This window comes from Channa argus, chromosome 21 (genome assembly GCF_033026475.1).
Source record: "Channa argus isolate prfri chromosome 21, Channa argus male v1.0, whole genome shotgun sequence".
Classification (NCBI taxonomy): Eukaryota; Metazoa; Chordata; class Actinopteri; order Anabantiformes; family Channidae; genus Channa; species Channa argus.
Window position 1 is genome coordinate 12,986,685 of NC_090217.1, and position 22,222 is coordinate 13,008,906.

The 22,222-nt window shown below is 39.0% G+C and overlaps 1 protein-coding gene across 4 annotated transcripts in view; it reads left to right on the forward strand.

Annotated features, from left to right (window-relative positions):
* Positions 1–22,222, forward strand: part of tbc1d22a (TBC1 domain family, member 22a) — a 115,470-nt gene that overhangs the window by 25,360 nt on the left and 67,888 nt on the right. For 3 of the 4 annotated variants that reach the window (XM_067490321.1, XM_067490323.1, XM_067490319.1), the window contains exons 7-9: positions 7,361–7,489; positions 9,248–9,313; positions 13,342–13,456. In XM_067490321.1, the coding sequence (XP_067346422.1) occupies positions 7,361–7,489; positions 9,248–9,313; positions 13,342–13,456 (310 nt within the window). Of the gene's footprint in view, positions 1–7,360; positions 7,490–8,692; positions 8,756–9,247; positions 9,314–13,341; positions 13,457–22,222 lie in introns of all 4 variants that reach the window. The other variant, XM_067490320.1, reaches the window with a different exon arrangement.

Sequence of the window (22,222 nt, forward strand, 5' to 3'; positions counted from 1 at the left end):
AACCAAAATTACAAAAAGCACAATATGACCTCCCTAAACAACATTCTATGTAGAAACAAAAGGTGTTAAAAAATTCCCCACTTCAGGACACAGTCACAACATTTGTTTTGCAACTTTCTGTTGTTGAATATCAAGCTATTCAACATGTTGAATACAGAATACAATTTATCTTCATTGAGGAAAAAATGATTCCAGAGGATTTTAAATAAATATGTTGTAAACATTTTGGCTGTGCAAAACTAAGATCTATAAATGAAATAATCTCAGTCCCTCCTCACAAGGATTTCAAGATCTTAGAGGCTTGTGCAGCGTGAATTATCCCAGGGTTAAATCCAAGGTTTGGATTAAAGTGAGAAGTGGGCATGGTGTCAGAAACGCTCATATCTTCTTAAGTGTCATAACACTTGACTGCCTGCTCTGTTCCATCTGTGGTATGATCCAGTAGAGAAATAGATAGGAGGGATCAGGCTCAAAAAATCTATTCTGTGTCTGGCACACACATACACCCACTGAGACTCACAGCCCATGCTGTATTCCATAAACTTGGCAGAGGCACCTAATAAAACTTCACTCCAGTGATGTCCCTTGTGCCCTTCTCCTGCTCTCTTGCGTGCAGCAACTTATTTGATTTTTTTTTTCTTCCATCCAGCAGGCCTTGCTTGAGTCATGCCCCTCTTTACCTAAGAAAGACAAGAAACAAGCTTTCCCCCTTTGGTCAAAGCTCAGTAAAGATCCCCTGATGACCTTCATTTACCACCACATCACAGAAACTGTCCATAACTGTCTCAACTGTTATTAGCCAGTGTGGAAATTTAATAGCAAGCAAATGAAAATCTGAAACCAAGCTGCGAGTGAGTGGAGCTTTTACGTTCACTGATGGCTCCTGCTGCCTCTCTTCACTAGTTGAGCAGGAGGCTCCACAGGTTGCCCCCGGCCTCAGAAAAACATCCGGTTGAACCCTCTATTATTTCAGAAATAATACCGTCATTTTTTTTCCTCATTTGTTTAAAGAGCACTTGGTGTCCAAGCCTGAAGGAGGAAAGAGGAAATTAAACGGTTTTTCTGCTTTGTGAAAGAATGTCAGCCTGTGGCAATATGTACATTTGCTAATGGAGTGTGGCTTTTAAATGTGAAGTGGTGCGAGGGTAGAAAACTAACTGGCTGTGGAGATATTGATAAGGCTAAAGGGTTATAAGAGATGTAGGAGGGAGTGGCAGAGACAGATTTAAAGATTAATATGCTAAACCGTTATCTTATGACAGTAAACATAATTATATTGCCTGAGAGAAAAGAACATGAGTTTTTTGTTTTTACTTATTTAAGATTGTTCACCTCACATTCCATCCATAACCTTAAATCTATAATCTTGCAACTTACTTCAACATTCAGGTTGCACAGTTTTATTTTAGTTCACGAGAAGTACATATGTCACCTCTCAATATTAACCACTAAAACATGAGGATCAGGAATTGAAAGATGTTTTCTTTGGTTATTTAAAGCATTTTCACTTGGCGGTTTATTACAATCCCAGAGATTTATAATTGCTGTTTCCAGTCGACAGTCACTGTCATTCCGATGTCATTTTCTTGTTGATTTTGAGTAACACCTTGTAAGACTTTCACTGTTCCTCCCCCTGATGATAACTGCCCACAAAATAAAAGTATTCATTGTACAAATGTTTGGTAAACAAGTACAGGAGTAACTTGTGATAAACAGCCTTCTTTACAATGTAGGACTGGACTGATGACTCTACTTCGACCAACATTTTTACCTCTTCCAAACATCTTTGCTTTAATAAGCCATCTTTTAATTTGTTATTTGTATTTAATTTGTTACTTTTAAAACAAGACTTTTTTTTTCAGTTATTAATTTTCATTTAGTCTTTAATTTAGTTTTAACTTGACTTGATACGTAGTTTGTTTTGGTTAACTCTAACCTCTAACTCTAACCTTGCTAGCTAATAAATTTCAATTCATTTAATAGGAGCATGAAACCACTTTTTAAATTCCTTTAGTGTCTGTTATGTTGCATTTGCAACACTTTGTGGAAATTGAACAAATCCGCGTGAATTCTGCATGACCTTGCAATTTTGTCCAATTTCTGAGCGCCTCACCAGTGCTGGAATGAGAGCCTGTCAATGCTATTTGGTGTTAATCTCTTAAAGGAAAACCTGCACACAAAACTAAATAATAGAACGATTTACGTCAAGAAATATGCTAAATGCACAATTCCTCCTCCTCAAGAAGTCGGCCATGCAGCCATGAAGAATCGTACATCAGTTTACCTCCAAGAAGTTTTAGTAGCATGAAATCTTCTGATTGTTAACATCAATGTTTCCGAATTCAGATCATGTAGCCAAACTGAGCTCACCAGAAGTAAGTAAAGTTTTGTTTGTTCAAGTTTGCCGTGCCCATAGTGGGACAGTTTGTTTCCGCTCTGCTTCCAGGATAATGTGCTTCTGCTAAGTAGAAATCAATTTAGATTATGAGAGGGAAAAAAACAGTTTTATTTAAATTCCTCAAATGGATTCCCCAAGCATATTTCTCCTGTTTTTACAGAGTTTACTGAAGTGGAGAACCCATTAGAGGGATGGAAGGATCAAGGGGTAGCTTGATGCATAAAAAAAGAGAAAGAGATGAGGTTCATGTAGACTAGTTAACAGAGACATTTTAACCCACTGGCAGAACACACAGAGCTGCCATGCATTTATGTCTCACTGCTAGCCTTCCTTCCATCATTAAAAAAAAAAAAGAAGAAGATTTCCTCTCAGTCTGTTAAACCAGTAGACCACAAATTACATGAAAATTAGTCTCTCATGTTCAGGGACAAGCGCACTTGGATCTTATGCACTTTTCTGCACTATTATAGCCTTTTTAAATATTACAGCTAACACATTTGAATGTTTCAGTATGCCAACATAATATGATTAGTAATTAAAAGTAGTCATAAAATGACACAGTTTGTGTTCATTTTATAGTCTTTAGGGTTTGAATGCTCCCTCCTGTTGAGCACTTACGCGGCTTCAGTGATTGACCTTCCTTAAGGTGTCCTTTAACCTTCAACACATACACAGTATTGTTTCCCTCATGCAGCACAGCACACCTAACTCTGAAGTCTTTGTATATGGTTTGTTGTGTTGTTTTTGTTTGTGTGCATGTGTCGTGTGTGTTTGCATATGGAGCAGTTTCAACATGCGATGATTGGACTCTTGGCAGAGTGTGACTGTGAAAAAGTGACAGCACAAATATGACCGTCTGGCTGACTGGCAGCACTGACAGAGAGGCAGCAGTCGGCTAGTTGGGACAGAAGGTCTGGGCGAGTCGTGAGTTTGCATCCGTTAGTGTATTTTGGCTGCGAAAGAGTTTACAGTTTTGTTTTTCCGGGTTAGTGGTTAAAACAAGCAGATAAAAAGAATAAGAAGTACTTTCAGTGGTAAATGTGCTGAGAGAATGGCAAATGTGAGGTGTGTTTGTATGTCATGAAAGACACTTGAGTGAGTGCAAATATGGCGTTTGGATTTATGAATGTGTATTTCTTTCAGTTTACTTTGCCTTTACCTTGTCCCATTGTTTGTATGTGTTAGCCAGGTGTATAGGTGTGCAACAAATAATTCTCCAGACTCTCCGGACTGCCCTTGGGGCCTTTTCCGGTAGATAAAAATATGAATGAAAGCAAAATACAAAACAAAAGAGAGAAGTTTTTGTTGCTGGTTGTATTGATTTCCCTCTAGACAGGTGCCCAAAATTGATAGTTTTTTTTGTTTCTGTACGCTTGCTAAGGTACCAAAAGGTGGCAGCCGGCACCAGAAAAAGACATCGGAGCCATAACAAAGTCAAAAATGCACATAGATAACAAATATGCACATACACATACACAAGAGAGAATCAGGATCAGGCTTTAAAATGCCTTTTAGGTTTTTCCAGGTGTCACTTAATGTGTGTTCTGTCTCTGTTGGTGCAGGTCGAGAAGTTAAGTGTGATGGTTATTTCTCTAACGCCAGTCCAAAGCAGATGTGTCTGAACAGGAATCATATAAGCTCTCAAAAATGGCCTCAGTTTAAATTCAAAGTGATGACAAATAATTGTTAAAGAAAGACAAACGTGTTCACTGTTTTCAGTTCAGGTAGGTGTAGTACCAGATCCATATTTAAATGTTTCAGTGGATGAATAGATAAAAATTACTATATACACTTGAAATGCTGTGGAGCCCACAGGAGACCTTACCCTATTTTTGTAAATGCAGGAAAATCCTAAATGGGGGCAAAGGCCTTCAGTTGCTTCAGTGACTTTATTTGAGACAAACGTACGTTCGAGGCATCATAATGGGTACTGAAGGGCTGGCTGCTGAACTTATGTACCGTTTCTAAATACAGTACCTCCTGTCTACTATTTCAAGTATCCATGGGCACTAAAACACAAAAACTAAACCCTATATGTGCAGATATTGTTCCTTCTATGTGTTCATGTGTGCCCACGTGAGATGCAATCCAACATATAAACAGTGTGGCAGTGGCAAACAATCTCAAAAGCAGCTTTGAGTGGCTACAACAATAGAAAGTGTTAAAGAAAAGCCATTGTGCTTGTCCACAACTAACTGTTTATGTAGTTTTTGCCTTTTTCTCTGCTGTGATCTCTTAACATCTTTAAATGTTGCCATGGCTTCTGGTTATGCTGTAAAAAGCTGAATTTCAGCAGGAAAAAAACATTTCCACTAAAGGATAATTGCATCCTAGTCTACCCCCTATTAGATACCATTTTAAATCCTGTAGACACATACTTAGTATGCAAGAAAGTATGTGAACAGTGATGCAGGGTATAGTGTATATAATATAGAATATCCCTGAACTAATTAGCTTCTGGTCAGACAGGCGAACGCCTTGCATGGCAACTCCTCCACCACTGGGGAATGAGAGGCCAAGTATAAAACCCTTTGTTGGTTAAGATAGAAAAGAGCTACAAACTGTAAGTGCTGTACATTTACCAGTTTGCATCATTTTGACTAGAAAATACAGGAAACACATTGAAGTAAAAATGAGCTATACATGTTTCTGGGTGCAAAGGGACTGAAAATGTGTTAAATACTTATGATTTCCATTGCTTATCGGCCAGACTTCATAATGCTATTCTAGTTTATAATTTGTGGTAAATTATTCAGTCACAAATATTTTAAGGATAAAAATAAGCTAAAGATACTAACTTTACATGGCCATATTCTTAAATTGATTGAAATTATCAATTGATATTAAACCTATTAGGGTAAAAAACTTTTAATAATCAAAATGTTGAGAAACTATTTATCTGTGAATTGTCTGTAGTTCTCGAATGCACATAAGGTGTGGTAATACATGGTACCTGATATAAAACATGTCAGCAACTTCCCTGAGGAGCTTTTATAGGTTTACCGAACAGGCAATCCAGTTTTTTATCATGGGGCACATTTTCATGGCCAACAGTGTTTGAGTTGTGTTTTAAAGATTTTAACTTTGTGAATATTTCAGACCCCCTGGTCCCAACTCACGCTTTTAATAGACTTAAGATTTGTTGTTCCGTTTGGAGTTGGCTTTCTGCTCATTGCATAAGCCTGACTACACAAAGAGGACACACACTTTCACAAATTTATGCTCACATAAACTGCCTGAAAAACCCATTTACACACGCACGCACACACACACACACAGACAGAAAGGTAGCTCTCCTAAGAGAGAGAAGAAGCATTTGGTCAAGCAGCAGAAAGTTTCCTTTTTAAAGTGAAGTGTGTCATTTCTAGACTAGGTAATCCCAAGGGGTCGAGTTTGGCTAACTCACTGAAAACAAATCAAGAGTTTTAGAAAAATGGTTCATTAAATCTGACAGACAAATATATAAGCGAGACAGACAACATAAAACACCATTCACTTTATGAGTAGATGGTCTTGTTGAAGATATTTACAGAGCTGAATTAATGAGTCCCATGTGGAACACACAAGCTTGTTTGTGAGTGTGTGTGTGTTAAAAGCAGAAAGGTGTAGTAGTTTTGGGACTACTAGAGCTAACTAGAAGTTACTTGCTGAAGTTGTTTTGCTCCTGCACTAGCATCAGTACAGGTGTTGATAGTATATTTCAGACAGTGTTGCAGTAGGGAAATTCAGAGCAACTGGTCTAGGATCAGTGAGGGCAATTTTTTTGCAGCTGTTCTGCGAGTTTTTATTATAAACCATAATATCCGCTTAACATTGTGCTGGGAAAAGTAGAATCTTTGAAAAATGTACATGAGTTTTGGAATATCTTTCCGAATATGTAGTATTTGGTGTGCACCATTTTTCTTTAATGACAACATACACCAGCGTGATTTGACAATGTTCTAAGAGCTTCTTGTGAATCCCTGGTCTTTAAAACCCCCATAAATGTTTACTGGGGTTGAGGTCAGGTGACTGTGTGGTGGAAAGTCCATGGCAGTCAAAACTCCTCGGTCTTCTTTGTTCTTCACGTAGGTCTCACAGAGCCTTCTTTGGGGTCTCTATCTGCTACGTTATGTGTCCTCCTCCACAGAAATATAAACCAGAGAGTGCAGCATGTTTCTGAAGCAAGCAGCAATACTTCTCCTCAAGCCAATTCAGTGTAGGTGGCTAATTCCAAAGTTGTCAAAACTATCACAACATTATGTTTCACCCTTGGTTTGACAACTGTGGTACTTACTTCTTCTGTGCATACATTTTTCAAGCTTGGATTCATCAGTAAATAGGTCTTTTTTTTCTCTAGGTTTTCCACTGTGATATACTGGCATTTCTAAGCCCACTCCTTATTATTTGGCCTTGTTTCCCTTCCTGACAAGTAGTTTAGAGACTTCTACTCTTCCTCTGAGACCACTACCAGACAGCCTCCTTCTGACAGTACTGTTGCTTTTTGGAGTCTGTTCCTTATTTAGCAAATTCTCTATATGTGAAAAGGATGCATTTCTATCTCCAAGTGAACAAAGCTTGATAGATTTATCTTCTGATGGTGTGGTCACTTTTATTGTGCATGACTGAGCTACGGAGCTGTGGGTACATCTATTTTCTTAAAGCATTTTAGAGCATTGTGTTCTGCCTCTTAAGAACCTTGTAGCCTAGTGATGTTTTTATTGCTGAGAAAAGTCAATTTTTTTTATTAATATTGATCTATCTGTAGCTCATTAAGACTAAGCAGAGGAGAAATTGAAAAATACCCAGAATGATTACAAGCATAATAATAATAATAATAATAATAATAATAATAATAAAGACATTATTGGAATCAATGTATTTTTTTTTATTACAAACATTAAAGTCAAAACCCTAATGAATGCATTTTCTTTCTCTTACTCTTTTTTTCCTCTTTGCCTTCTTTGACCGTGTCTCTTTCAGGGTTACCTGCCAGCTAATGCAGAGAGGAGAGAAAGTATCCTACAGAGGAAGAGACAGGAGTATTTTGGCTTCATTCAGCAATACTATGACTCCCGCAATGATGAACACCATCAAGACACATACAGACAGGTATATGCAGAGACTCTTTAGCATATACATTGACACTATAGTAAATTGGTGTGTTTAATCATTTCTGCTACATGGACTTTTTTTTTTAACACCTGTCTGAATCCCAGAATGAGACAATGAAAGACGGACTACAAAGGATTCTATTTCCAATTACAGCTTCTTGTCACTAATGTATTCCCTCAGCGAAAAACCCATAAAACAAAGCTGTTTATGTTCATGTGCATATGTGATTATGTGTGTGAAAGAGGGTGTGTATTGACAGGATTGGGCCGTGTGGAAAGGATTACTGGAACCAGTCATCTTGCAAAAAGTGCTTTTTTATGTTTCCTTGCTTGTGTCCTTTTTTTTGTGTCTCCCTCATGTGCTCTGTCTGTCTGTGTGTCTGTGTTGAGATGGAGGCAGGGGCTAGACACAGCTGGCCCCAAGCTTCACAAAGCTGTTTAAATGAACAGTTCTCTTTGGCTGTGAAAATAATATCTGCTTTTAGTCTCTCCGTCTCTTTTTATCTCTGTGTTACTCCACATACTCTTTCATTTTTATACTTGACTACTTCCCATTCACTTCATGCCTGATAAGAATCATCAAAGTGGGCTGTCGATAGCAAAAACACACTTTTCTCATATTCTGTCCAATTTCCCATTGATCTCATCTACACTGTGTCAGAAAGCTGGCAAACTTTGTTTTGATGATTGTTTGGATTGGGTCTTGAAGCCTCTTTTCCATCCCCTGCTGAGAGTTACTGTACATACAGGAAAGGGCTGTTAAATCCCAGTGGGATCTGTAGTACAAGCATTACACATTTGTGCTGTGCTGACATGTGCTGATTGGTTGATTTCACTTTTCTTGGGATGTGGTTTGGATACAGAAAAGGAAACAAATTTAAAATTACAAAAGTAAAAGACACTGCTATCCAAGTGCATGTGCATGTTTTGAGTTTGCAGCAATGTAAATACAGAAATTACTCCCCTGATTTAGCTATTGTAGCCAACTGCATATGCATTTTGTCCGGTCCTCACATTATTAAAGGTTAGGTTTAGGCATAGGAATAAGGTGTAGGATTAAGCATCTGGTTGGGAGGGTCAGGGTAAGGGGCCAGGGATTGCATTGTGAAGAGTGCCCTCAAGGAGTGTCCTTACAAAGGTGTGTGTGTGTGTGTGTGGGTGTGTGTGCGCCTAACACCTTTCTCTCCCATGTTGCTATTAGATCCACATAGACATTCCTAGGATGACACCTGAATCTTTGGTGCTGCAGCCAAAGGTGACAGAGGTAAGGTGGAAAGAGACGACCGGATTGTGGATACAAATCAATCCCCTGTCCTGTCCGTAACAAGCCGTACACTCTCACAAACAGTTTGTCCATTCAGTCTGGACTATTTCAGTTGGCTTGGCTCCAGCCGCTGCCCTGCATTTGTCTGGCTCTTTTCTGATGAATCTGTTCACCTGTGGTATTGTTATTCTGCAGGGTAGACTCTCTGAAATGGTGTAAACGTGGTCTCACACATAGAAACACACAAATGTACTAGCAAGCTTGTGTAATCACAGACTGGGATTGACACGCATAGATACAGATATACACACTCGAGACCACTGCTGCTATCCATTTCAGATCATTGAACCCCCCGTCTGCCTTCAATCAAGGATACCAATCCACTAACTGTTGCTCTCTCTGCATCTGTGTCACTGTCTGTGATGGCCAAATCTGTGCTAACCTGCCCGTTGCTTCTGTGTTTGTCTTTTTTTTCTCCTTCTCTCTCTGCAGATTCACATTGACATACCGAGAACTAATCCCCTTATTCCTCTCTTTCAACAAGCTTCTGTCCAAGAGGTGAGACCCCCACCCCTCTGCTGCACACACACCACCTCACCTAGCAGGGTTTTCGCCTCTGCTTTTAGACATATGTGGGTAGAAGCATAAACCAGTGTTGAATTTGAGTAATCATCTAAAATTACTCTAAATACAATTAGATTCAGATACAGAATAAATTACAGTATGTGGTATGCTAATGAGAGCTGTTAAAATAATCATAAAACAGTCAATATGGCAAGAAAAATAATCAAGAGCCAAGGACTAGATGTCGAGATTTTATGCTTTTTATTCCCATCTGTCGAGGGGTTTGAAACGGGAGATCCCTCGCTTCATCACACTGCATGATTTGGCATGGGTGCACACACAAGCACAAACCAGGAACACACACGAGTTAAATCATACTTGCAGCTATGCATGTGATCAGATCCAGACTAAACCATCACTCTGCATGGGCACCACTCTAGTACCTTCTTGTTCTGCTTTGTTATTGCTACTGAACAAAACATTACTTGTTGCAGTCAGGCTTCGTCTTCAAGGGACATATAAGAACGAATTATCTTAAAACCCTCTTAAGTCTTTGATTTGATAAACCGATAACATGTCTGGAATGCTTATGTATTAAATGTCTGGTAAGTTGCTATGGATAACTGACTTAATGCTCAAAATCTTAATGAGGAGGACGAGGAGGAGATTGCCTCTATTTTGGCTTGATCTCCTGTTCAGTACAGTACAGCTGCTACTGTACTGTACTTTACTGTATTTACCCCCTTATTGTGCTTCCACTTTGACAGAACTCATGCTGTCTCCCTCTTATCCCCACACACCAGCTCTCCCCTCTTTGTGTGCAAAATGAAAGCCACCAGATTGCAGTGAAATATTCAAGCAGTGTGCTCTTCATATATATTAGTATGCAACAGACTCGAAAGACTTTTTCTATATGGTTATATTTTCAGCGACACCACCTGAAAATCACCTCTGCTTCATTTCATTCACTTGTTTGTCTCAGCACTTCCCCCCCATGGGGCTCGGAGAGATTTAGTCACGATGGAAAGCAGTCAACTGTCTTTTTTCATTTGAGGTAGAGAGGGGCATTGAAACAATTCTGCAGTGATTTCCTATGTGGTGTCTAAGTGTTTGAGTTTTTCTCTGTTTTAGAGAACAATGCAATGCAAGAACACATCTTGCCTCCATATTGTTATTACAGGCTAAAGGCCCTTAATTTATCAGCATGCTTCTGTGCCCCTATTAAGAAAATCAGGTTTATTTTTTACATATATAATATTTAACTAGTTCTTGGACTTGACACAATTTCTCGTATCACTTTCCCTTTCTGTTTCTAAAGATTACTCTTATCAGGGTGTTTGGAGGTGTGGAAATAATGGCTGATTTCCTTTCTTAGAGATGCACTGCATTCTAGGAAGAATTTAAAATTAATATAGAACTTAACGTAATTTGTAGGAATTCAGTTCTTTTGAAGACTGGGGAAACTCTACTTACAGTTGAAGACAATGTTGTTTGTTAAGTATTAGAAGTCTCTGGGCTTTTACTTTTTTTACATATAAACATTGTCATGCCAAGACACACCAAGGGTGGGTTCTTTGCCCATAGTGAAGAGGGTGTGGGCAGGGTGGTGTGTATCTGCATAGGTTCACACAGAGCAGGTATGTGTCCACGTGCCAGTGTGAAATATGTATGTCAGCTTTTGAGGCTGCATGAAAAGAAAGTCCCATTACCCACTCCCCCTGCTAGCACCAACACCTCTCTCTGTTTGATGGATGGGCCTTTGATAAGCAAAGGTGAGGAGGCCGGTTAATGTGATTTGAGGAGAAAAAACAGGGGAAAGCAGGAGAGGGCTGCATCGTCCACCCTTTCAGTATCTTAATACAGATTGAATTGTTTTAATAAAAATGATAAAGCTTGCACACATCGCTTTCAGAAAACAACTTTGTCATGCTTGTGTTTTTTTTTTCCATTAAACAATAAACTGTGCGGTTATTTAGAAAGTGATAGAAAAATGACATAGCTCTAAAAGATAAGAAATGGCTCGATGACTGTGGGGTACAAGGTGTGGGAGAGGCTGTGTGTGTGCGTATTTTTAGGGAAATCCATTTTGCACGAGAAAAACAAGCTGAACATCAAGCTCCTGCTAATTCACTGGGGCTGACAGCATTAAACAGCCACCCATAACGAAGATGGAAGTGTTTGCTTTGCAAAAAAACATATTGAGAAGCAGGAAAGAGAGAGGCAGATGGAGGAGGAGACAGACTCAGAGGGGAAGAGCATGAGACAGAGACAAACTAAGTGATAAAAGAAGAGAGGGAGGAGGAGACCAACACCAAAGCAGAGAACAAAGTTCAAAGTTAGTCTTTTTTTGTGCACAAAAAAAAAAAAAAAAAGCAGCTGGAGAATTGAAGAGTGAAGTGTTGCTCTGTGCTGGAAGAGGCAAACACATGGTTCATCTCTAATTTAGACACTGTTCCCCTATTTTCACAATGTCCACAATCATTACTGCAGAATTGTTTAGCCAATAAATAAGGTAGAAATATCATACACGAACACCATAGCACACTGCACTACGGCGCATATATATATATTTATTTAAAAAAAAAAATAAAACTGTACTACAAATAATAGGACATTTAACTCCAGTAGCATCATTTCAAGTAAGCGTTGCTTGTTGAAGGTACGCATGTTTTGAAAATTCTCAAGTTCCATAGCACTTATTAGAATAAATGCGATTAAAGGGCTCCTGCAGTCTCCTAATAAACTATTAATAAAAAACAAAAAACTCAGTGTTCTTGCTAAAAGTCTTGCGTGTATCATTAAACTACTTTGTGCCTTGTAAAACATACAGTATGTAAAGCTGAATAGTTTTTTTTAAAGCAGTTTAAATGCTGCATTTTCAAACCCACCTTAGTTAGCACATGACTCTATCTTGCGTATTTGTTAGCACATTGCATTGCCTTTTTATATTTTACTATGACCAGCAGTCAAAGGGCAGTAGAGTTGGGGTTATGTAATGTATCTGCATTATGTCTATGCAGAGCCTATGCTGTAAGCAAGACAAGTGGTCTACACCATTATGAGCATTTTGCCTATGCACTGGTTTCTGTGTCATTCGGCTTTTTCACTGCCAAACTTCCTTCACCACTGTGGTGAGTGTTTTCAGTGACCTACAAGCAACAGTGATATAAAATAAGATTATGTTGGAGTTGCAGTTAATAGATGTTTATGGATTGGTCATCCTATGCTGTAAGCAAGACAAGTGGTCTACACCATTATGAGCATTTTGCCTGTGCACTGGTTTCTGTGTCATTCGGCTTTTTCACTGCCAAACTTCCTTCACCACTGTGGTGAGTGTTTTCAGTGACCTACAAGCAACAGTGATATAAAATAAGATTTTGTTGGAGTTGCAGTTAATAGATGTTTATGGATTGGTCATTTTCATGGATTGAACAACAGTTGACCTTTACTGAAATTAGTGCAACCGGAAACGAGGAGACGTTGGAGTAAGTGTTCTATATGACAACTGAACTGATTGAGGCAGAAGGGCACAGTGGTTCAATCAGTTGTTGCAGTCTGCGTAACGTACCATCGTGAGACCCACAAATTATTTAATATAAGCTAATAAACATCTATAGCTACTCTTTAAGTTTTAGTAAGCTTCCTGTAGCAAGAAATGTTGTTCCAGGCCAACTGATTTGCTCCTCACCTGCTTTGCATGCCTTAAATTGTTCTGGTTTCCACACCTCACTCACTTTCTAAAATGTACTGTTTTATGATCAAACTTGTAATTCATGTAATGGCATATTATGTCTTAAAATAAGTGTTTAAGAAATCAGTGAGCATGATGGTTTTGCTTCTTGGTGTAAAATTTTGGAGGGACATAAGTTAATTGATGCTTTGGAAAACAAGAATACAAAATGGCATTAACATGAAGGACTTTCTGACTTTAGATTCTCTAACATGGGGATTTATTGCATTCTGTGTGTTTTTTTTTTTTTTTTACCGAACTACTGTTTTGATTCCTTGTCTCTGTGTGTAAGATCTTTGAACGCATCCTGTTTATTTGGGCCATCCGCCACCCAGCCAGCGGCTACGTGCAAGGCATCAACGACCTGGTCACGCCGTTCTTCGTCGTCTACGTCTTTGAGTACATAGGTGAGTGTTACCTCCCCCTCTTTCCCTCTCTTTGTGTTTTTCCCTGACTTTCAACTGCCTTATTGTGTGTGTGTGTGTGTGTGAGATATACTATAGAAGTGAGGATCAGTTCATACAGTGAACGTGATATTGCAGGTGGAGGAATCTAAAGGTTTCACAAAAAGGTTCCTGGAGCATGGGGGTGGTCCCTTAGCAGACAAGGTGATAAACTGATGTTTATCATTTCAACAAAGCTTTGGTCTCGTTGAATACAGTAATCCTTCCTCCAGCCCAGGCAGCCGAGCGGTTCTTGGTTCTAGACCAGCAAAGAGCTGGTGCCACTCTGGAATTAGTTTTTCCAACTGAGCGCTGATCCTTTTGACTGTCAAAACTCAAAGAACTGGTTCAAAATCAGGCACTGGCTCTAGACCAGCCCAGGAACTGGACTTTGGGCAAAAGGGCTACCAGGGAATCAACCACTGGCCCGTCTCCCTTGGAGTCTCTCTTTTCCCAACTTTCTGCCCATTGAGCTCCTTGCAAAGCTCTGTGCCCTCGGTTCTATTTCTTTTTCTTCCATCAATCTGTTCCCCTTTCATTTATATACACACTTCAGTCTCAGTTTGTTTTAATGTGGTCTGTTTATCCAAGCATTCTGTTTAACACTTACGGTTAGACGTGTGCGTATGGACAGTATATGTGTGAGACAGCACCCGCCATGTGTAGGCGTGCATGTGCTCGTTCGTGCACTCCTCACTCTACTCTCCAGAGCCCTCCTGCTGTGTGCGTTTTATGTTATGCCACATTAAGACAGATGAATGTTTCATTTCATTTTCACACTAGCTTCTTTTGACAGTATAAACAGACTCTGTCAGATACAAAGCACACACATAGCAGAGCAGTTAGAAAAGACATTCAGATTTTAATTGTCGGAACCGTTGAGCTGAGCTTTTAAAAAAATAGTTGATAGCAGTGACATACAAACATATGTTATGATCCTAAAAGTCTGGCATTTTAACTGCACTTCAGCATAATATAAGGTAAATTATTATGGTTTCCTCTTTTTCCTGAAGAGTTTTGCTGATAATGAATAAACTGAGCCACAGATACAGATGTATGACATTAAAAAAAAAACAGGTTTATGCCCAGTTCAATCCACTACAGCACAGCTGAATGTGGACATTTCTATGTGCTATCTCACTAATGTGAACTTCTTTATCATCCCACATACGTGGCAACGTATTTACTTTTCTCTTTTTGAGTGTGTTTTGGCCTGTCAACCTCTCTTTGAAGCCATTTTAAAAAAAGCAACTAAGTGGAAACCACAATGCTCTGAGGACTACTTTGTGCACTCCAGACTGACTGTGGTCACAGAGATACGATTAAGGCCCACAAGTCTAGTGCTGCGAAGCACGCGGAAGGTTGGAGTCTCCGACTTCAGTGCTTTTCTGCTTTTGGCCGACAGCTCTTTTCTCTGAGCTAATGAGCGTTTGTTTTAAAACTTTTATTGTAACTTACTGATTTCTTTACTTCTTTTAGTATGTAAACTACAGACTACAGCCCCTAAACTGTCCTACATTTCCACTTCTCTGTAGTAAAGATTCTACACGAGTTTTGGGGTGACTGTGGCGCAGGAGGTTAGTGCATATCTTGAAAATGAGATTTCCATCATTGGGAAACTATCTGCTTGGAAATTAATGGCTGATATTAGATCCAGATCAGTCTTACTTATAACAAAGCGTATTAATGACAGTGTTTAAATAGATCTACACCCATGGATGTAGACCCGCCTTTTTTTCCCCCAAAACTAACATGCAGCTGCTTGGAATGAACAAAACATTCTCCAGTCTAACCTCTAAAATGTGAAGATTTTTTTCTGTCCTTTGTCCCTTTTTTAGTGTAAAGTAAATATTTTGGGATATTTAAACTTTTGGTTGAAGAAGACATTTGAAGAGACTTTAGCCCACTCTTTTCCTTTATTATGATGCTCTTTGGAGTCTTGTTTCCTGGGCCTTTTCCTTCATGCTGTCATTTTCTACTTCTGTCTTTCGTACCTTTCTCTGCATTTGTTTCTCCTTTCTCTGTGGGCGAGTCAGAGTCATGTCAGATCTTCAAAGCATCACCCTGCACTTTGTTCCCCCTGCATCTCCATGCACTGATGAGCTTTGAATATCATACACAGCCAACAAATCTTCAAATGTGCCTGGCTGGCATCTTACACAATATGTTGATGCGCCGTGTTGTTGTTAGCGGCTCTTGTTTTCTGACACAGAGACAGTGAGCCAAAGCAGAGAGGTTTGGCTCTTTCATCACGTGGGCCTAATTCTGCTTCTTTTGTGGAGTGGTAAGAAATGTGAGATATACTCACTCATACTGTTGTGGTGTCTTGCTCTCACTAGCTGTCCCTTTTGTTATTCCATCCATTCCTTTTTTTCCCTGCACTCCCCCTTCCTTACTCTCCCACAGCTAATAAAGCAAAATAGGGTCAGGTAATAAAACAATCTTAATAATTATTAGAAAAAGATATAACATTGATAAATGATTGACTGACTGAGTAATACACATTAAAATAAGCAGCAAACAGGTTTGAAATCTCTAAATAGTGAGACAGTGAAGAGAGGTTCCTCAACATCTGGGATCTGGAATTGATTCCAATTTTTCAATTTACATAAACAGCAGGATGATATCAGGTTACCTGAGCTGACAAACATAGGAATCACAGCAAATCTTACGTTTAGATATGTATAGGAATGGAAAGGTAGCATTACTGGCGTTACCATGGCACAGTATGAGTAAAGACAGCATTAACTGAGTATGTGTATTTCTTATTTTTTTGTGCATCCCCTCTGCAGATGCCTGGTTTTATAGACAAAATCTTGACTGTTGTTGGTAGAGGGCCTTGATAGTTCTGCTTATGACACTATGGCATATTCAGTAGTGTAGTAAAAGCTATAAAACAAAATGAGAAGCACAGTAGGCGAGAAAGTGGCTTAGATCAACTTGTAGCAAAACAGGCCAATAGGCTTACGTCCTGCAGAGCTAAATTCATTTACAAAGCAGCCAACCCCAGAGCCAAAATGTGTTTAGAAATTAAGATAAGAGCAACTTAGTTTTCCTTTTTACTTAAACTAATGCACATCCTGTTTTCTTTCTCGCAGTGTTCATGTTCAGATTTAATTTTCTGATCTTGGGTCCAAATAAGTGTTTGTTGTGTCTGAGTGGTTTAAAGCCATGGCTGAGTTTGACAGACAGCCTATGTCTGAGGATGTGAGGAACTTCACTTGTCCCTCTTTCTATGTCTGTGTCTATCACTATTCTTCTTTTGATTTTTTTTGATTTATTTTCTTTTAATGATTGTACTGAGCTAACAGCTTGTGATGAAAGTTATCAGGAGCAGAAAAAGCTGCATGAGTGTGCAGAGGTTTTATTAATTGATTGCTTATCAATTAATAAATTGGCTTATCCTGTGAGTTCAGTGTCGCCACAGCGTGTCCGCATGTTGATTTGGTACAGTTTTTACGCCGGATGCCCTTCCTGACGCAACCCTCCCCAATTTCTACCTGGCTTAGACCGGCACTGCACAGCTGGGAATGGGATTGGGCTGTTGGGGGTTCAGTGTCTTGCCCAGAGACACTTTGACATAAATCCGCGACTGGGGATCAAACCACTGACCCTGTGGTCCGTGGATGACTGCCTTATTGATTGAGCTTTATCCACCCTTGCTCTTATATAATATAATGCATAGTATGACAATAATAAAATCAAATTTATCAAATGTGTTTTTTTTCTAACTGTCACTAAGAGCAAGCTTCTGTTTCTGGGTGTGCAATGCACAATCCTGCAGTGTATGAGAGAGCTGCCACCACCGCTTGCATAATAGCTCACAAAGAGATCTCTACTAGATTAGGAATAGCAAAATTGCATCATATATACATTTCTTAATGTGCAAGATGACTCTTACACATCAATAATAAACATAATTTCCCTAGTACCGATAGCAGAGCCGATAATCATGGAGCTAAAGAGACTGTCGTCTCTAAAATTTAGCCCTGGGGCTTGTTTAATACTGTTTTTCGCTGCCATTTCCCTTATTTTTTTTTTTTTGCAGTTCAGAATCTTAGAAGATATGAATTGCGATTCTTATGTAAATCAGTTTCCTTTCCCACCTACATTGCTCACCATCTTTAGATTGTAGTCTATATATGCAGCCCGCTAACACCAGCTACCGATTAGTATAGGTTAGGAACATATATCACATTACACCTACACTCTGGTTCCCACAAGATGCCCCTGCATAGGTTTGTTCCGTCATGTTCGTGTACATGTCTGTCTTTTATTCAGCAGTTCTTAGCTGTCACTTTCTTAGTCTCTTTTTCATTTTAGCTCTCTTGCTCTGTTCCTCTGGCTTCTTTTTCTGAGTCACATAACAGCCTTGGTCTGGCACTGCAGTGCTTGTTGAGGTGCCATAAACTCCATTTACCTTTTGATAATGCATTGCAGAGCGATGGCTCGACATCTCAACCACTTTGTCTTCACAGCTCTCCCTCTTTTTATTCTGTCGCCAATGTTCATTAACACTTGACTGTTAATCCAAATTGAAAAATTCCCTTTAGTAGATTATTGATAAACTCTTTTGATGCCATGGAAAAAAGATACCATCAAAGAAGTTGGGTATCCACTTGGACTTTTAAGCAATCTAGCAGGTTTTTTCTTGTTTTTTGCGTGTTCTCCAACATTGAGGCATTACTTTGCTTTTGACTTCTCCCTATTTTTCACACTATAGCACCTGTCCCATTAATTGACAACAAATGTCATGCAATTAAGGCCATGATGGACCAGGATGGGCGAAGAAGCAGGTCCACTTCTTTTTTTAATGCGGAGTTACCCATTGATTGGCCAGCGATCCATAATGCAATCTGCATGCCGATCTCCAAGTATGGATCCAATGTGAAGAAAGACGAGAACAAGGAATTAAGTTAGAAAAACAGGGGCAGAAATGAGTCAGTGTATTTGAAAATCCAGAGAGGTTTGACTGCCTTAAGTGAAAGAGAAGCAGAACTAGAATGGAGACAAGAAGTAGAAAATAACCACAGCCGAGGTGTCTCTTGGCAGATTTAAGAGTAAGAGTGAGGGCATAGAGAATGACACAGAGGGACAAACAACAGAGCAGGAAAACAAGATTTTCAAAAACGGGAAAATTACCGTCTGAGTAAGTGCCCCCATGCTGTCAGGAAGCGGCCAAGCCAGGCAGTCCTTCTTCCTATCTGCTAAGAGATGAATGGCCTGGTGTACCCTGTCACAACCCCCTGTTCCAAGGCTGTACTTGTCCTAGCAGGCAAAAAGTGGCAAGTAACAGCTTCTCTGCTAGGAAGAATTCAACAGTTACTGGGAGTCTGAAAGCAGTGCTATTCACATGTGTTATATGAACTGATCAGCGGCAACGATAACGCCACCTGGTGATTCTATTCTAAAAAACTATTATGTGAACTCATCAATGCTGATGTATCATTATAGGCTTACCACGTTTGAAGCACATACAGTGTGCTGACAGCTGCTTTTATACGAATATATAACATGAAAAAGCTTAAAGGTGCCATTGTCAATATATTTACATTTACAACAATGGGTCAAATGGCTATTTGCATAATGAATATAATGAATGTTATATGTAGTGACAAACACATTTCAGATTATTCTGTTTAAAGAGATAAAACACAACAATGAGTGTCTAAAAACCTCTTTGGTTTGGTTTTTGGACCCACATTGTTAATTTTTACTTCACTGTCACTGCTCCCATTAGTGTAACCTTCAGCAGACAGTTGCTTTAAGTGAAAAGGCTCAAAAGTCTACTTCACACTACCTGCTTGGTCCCAGACAGCAGAAATAGAAAATGTATTTGTGGCTAAAAGCAACATAAGTTAACAAAGTTAGTTTTTTTTTCCTACAGACACAAAAGTGCAAATAGTTTCTAAAAATCACAATGTACTTTTTAGCATTTTGTAGACGTGTTGTCGTCCTTGTAGAAGTAAGATAATGTGCTTAGTGAGCAGAAGCCCTTGAGAAAGGGGAGTAGGAGGACAAACCCAAAGTGGTCTAGGTTAAGTATATTTAAAATTTTAAAGGCATTTTATTGCAACAGAAGCAGAGCCTCATCTTCAAATGGTGATGTGAATTCCTACGAAAAGGGGGTTTGAAAAGAGAGACCTTAGACATTTACACTACTCAACTCACATCACTTAAAAGGGGCAAACAGAGGTAAAGAGACACATAAGGTGTCTAACCAACCAGAGGGGATGGATTGGATGAGGAGAGAGAAGAGCAATATGCCTGTATGATGGAAGTCCCAACACTGCTATGGAAGGTGGTGTGTGTGTGTGTGTGTGTGTGTGTGTGTGTGTGTTTTAGTCTACCTTTTTAAACCATAAAGACTCCTCAGATCCCTAGACACACACTTTTTCTCAAGCAGCTACTTTAAGGTTTCACAAATGCGGAGAAATGTGTACTTCAATATGCTTTTTATCGCTTGCTTGTGCAAAGCAACTGGTGTCTGCCAAGGGCACATTTGTAAATTATACACGCAATTTTTATAGTCAGCTTTTAGAAAGTAAGAGCTTTATGTCACCTATTTTTCTCTTTAGCATTTAAGTTGTATTTAAAAAGTTTGTTTGAGCTGCACGGCCGTAAAAAACATACTGGTTGAGAAAAATGCTGTTAAACCGGAGAAAAAGGAGAGATTCACAGCATAGTAACACACTGAGGCTGGAGAACGAAATTGGTAGCTATACAGTTAATAGTATCACTGTGATTGTAGTGCATTTTTGCTGTGAATGTATCAAATAATAATATTTACAGCATTAATACAAATTGTGCTAATTTATATCCATTTATACTATGTTGTATTTTATGGTTTATTTCATCAGACACAATACTAATTTAAAAATAATCATTTATTTGTGTACCTTTTTTGTAATTAGAGAAGGGAGTAAGCCACAAAGGACTCAGTACTCTAGTAAAAGTGCAAGTACCCTAAAAGTGTTCCACTACAAGTAGTACAAGTACTACTTCAAATTCTTTGTGATGTTCTAAGTGATATGATACTTTAACTTGTTAATATGTTAAACTACATACGTCAAAGCTGTAAAGTACAAGTACATACTTAAAAAATGCGATTTCAGTACCTTTATCTCATGTATATACTGAATGTACAAGTCTACATTAAAGTTAGTCGACATGTGGGAATGTGAATATGCAAAGCTGTAAAATGAGTAAAAAGGACAGTGTTTCACTTTAAATGGTAGTGGAGGATAAGTAACAGTAACATATAATGGTACTCAAGGAATGTGCAGGTACATCAAATGTGTATTTGGTACTCTGCTGCTCCTAGCACAGCCCTTCAGTTATTAGTTATTTTTAAATTACAATAAATAAGAATGCTAATAAAACAGAAATGACAGAATTTTTCTGCTTAATTAGAAGGGCGAGCTTCACTCAAATCTAAAAAACTTTAGTGTGCATTTTGGTCATTTACTGAATTTACCTTTATACAGAAGAAGAAGGTATCTGGTTTATGGTTTATTTCATCACACAAAATGCAGATTTTATATACAAATGTTTTTGTGTAGTAAGGATGCTGCAGTTCCTACCTTCCCCTGATCTCGGATACTGCTACACATGAATAGAACCAATCTGGCTCCATTATTAAATAGAAGAATAACTGGTTATGATGGACAACCTAAATGTTGCTAGTTATTGGAGAATTTATATCAGAATACAACCATACTTTGAATACCTCAGAACTGAGAGTGAATTCTCTGTTGGATGTCTGCTGTTTGTCCACCGGCATGGAGCGTTGGCCGTGGCACAGTGTGTTCTGCCACGCTGTGCTGTGCTGTGCTGGGCTGTGCTGATTTGTATTGCAATTGCACCCTCACATCGGGGGCTCACAGCACTGAATCATTATATAATGATTGGCTCAACATGTGCGGTCATAGAAAAAGTGGGGATTTTCAGGTGTCCGTAACATCGGATTCATTCCTATTTGGTGTTGTATTTACTGTTCTCATAGTGATTTATTAGTATTTGTATAGTACCGATATATTTATATTATAGATTGCTCAATCTGTAAAGCAGATCTTGGCCAGTAGGTGGTTAACTAATATTGGCTTCTTTCTCAACATGGACTGGCCACTGCTGGCCACTTCTATTCTAAGTCTGTGATTAACGGCTGTTATTAGCTCTAATGAGCTGCTTTGTGATTGCCTAAGCACAGCTGCTGACATCCAGCAGGAGCGCTGTCTTTTTTACTTTGTTCCTTATCTACTTCAGCTTTCTCTAATTTCTCCTGCTTTAATCATTCGTTGAGATTAATGACTCAATGTAAGCATTATTTTCCCCCAGACAGTTGAGATTTGTTCTTTAATTTTCTTTGATGCCGTCTCTCTTCGTCGCTCTCCTGGCTGGAGCTTTGTCTCCCTTTCCTCTCCTCTATTTGGTTTAGAATGCAAGCACCATGTTGCCGGGGTTAAGTAATAGCATTTGGACGGGCAAAAATTGAATCAGCCGTGTGGTTTTGACCCTCAGTCTGAATCTCCACTTTTCTCTGTATAAATGTCTCTTTCATTCCCTTGAAATATGTTCCTCTCCTGTGGATGTTTGATGGTTGACACTTTACATTCATTTTCTCCTTCTTTTTCCCTGACTCAGTATCCTAGTATCTCATGTTTAATGTAAATGTAGTTTGATTCGGTGTCATTGTACTGTGTCTTTCCTACTCATGTGCATTTTTAAGAT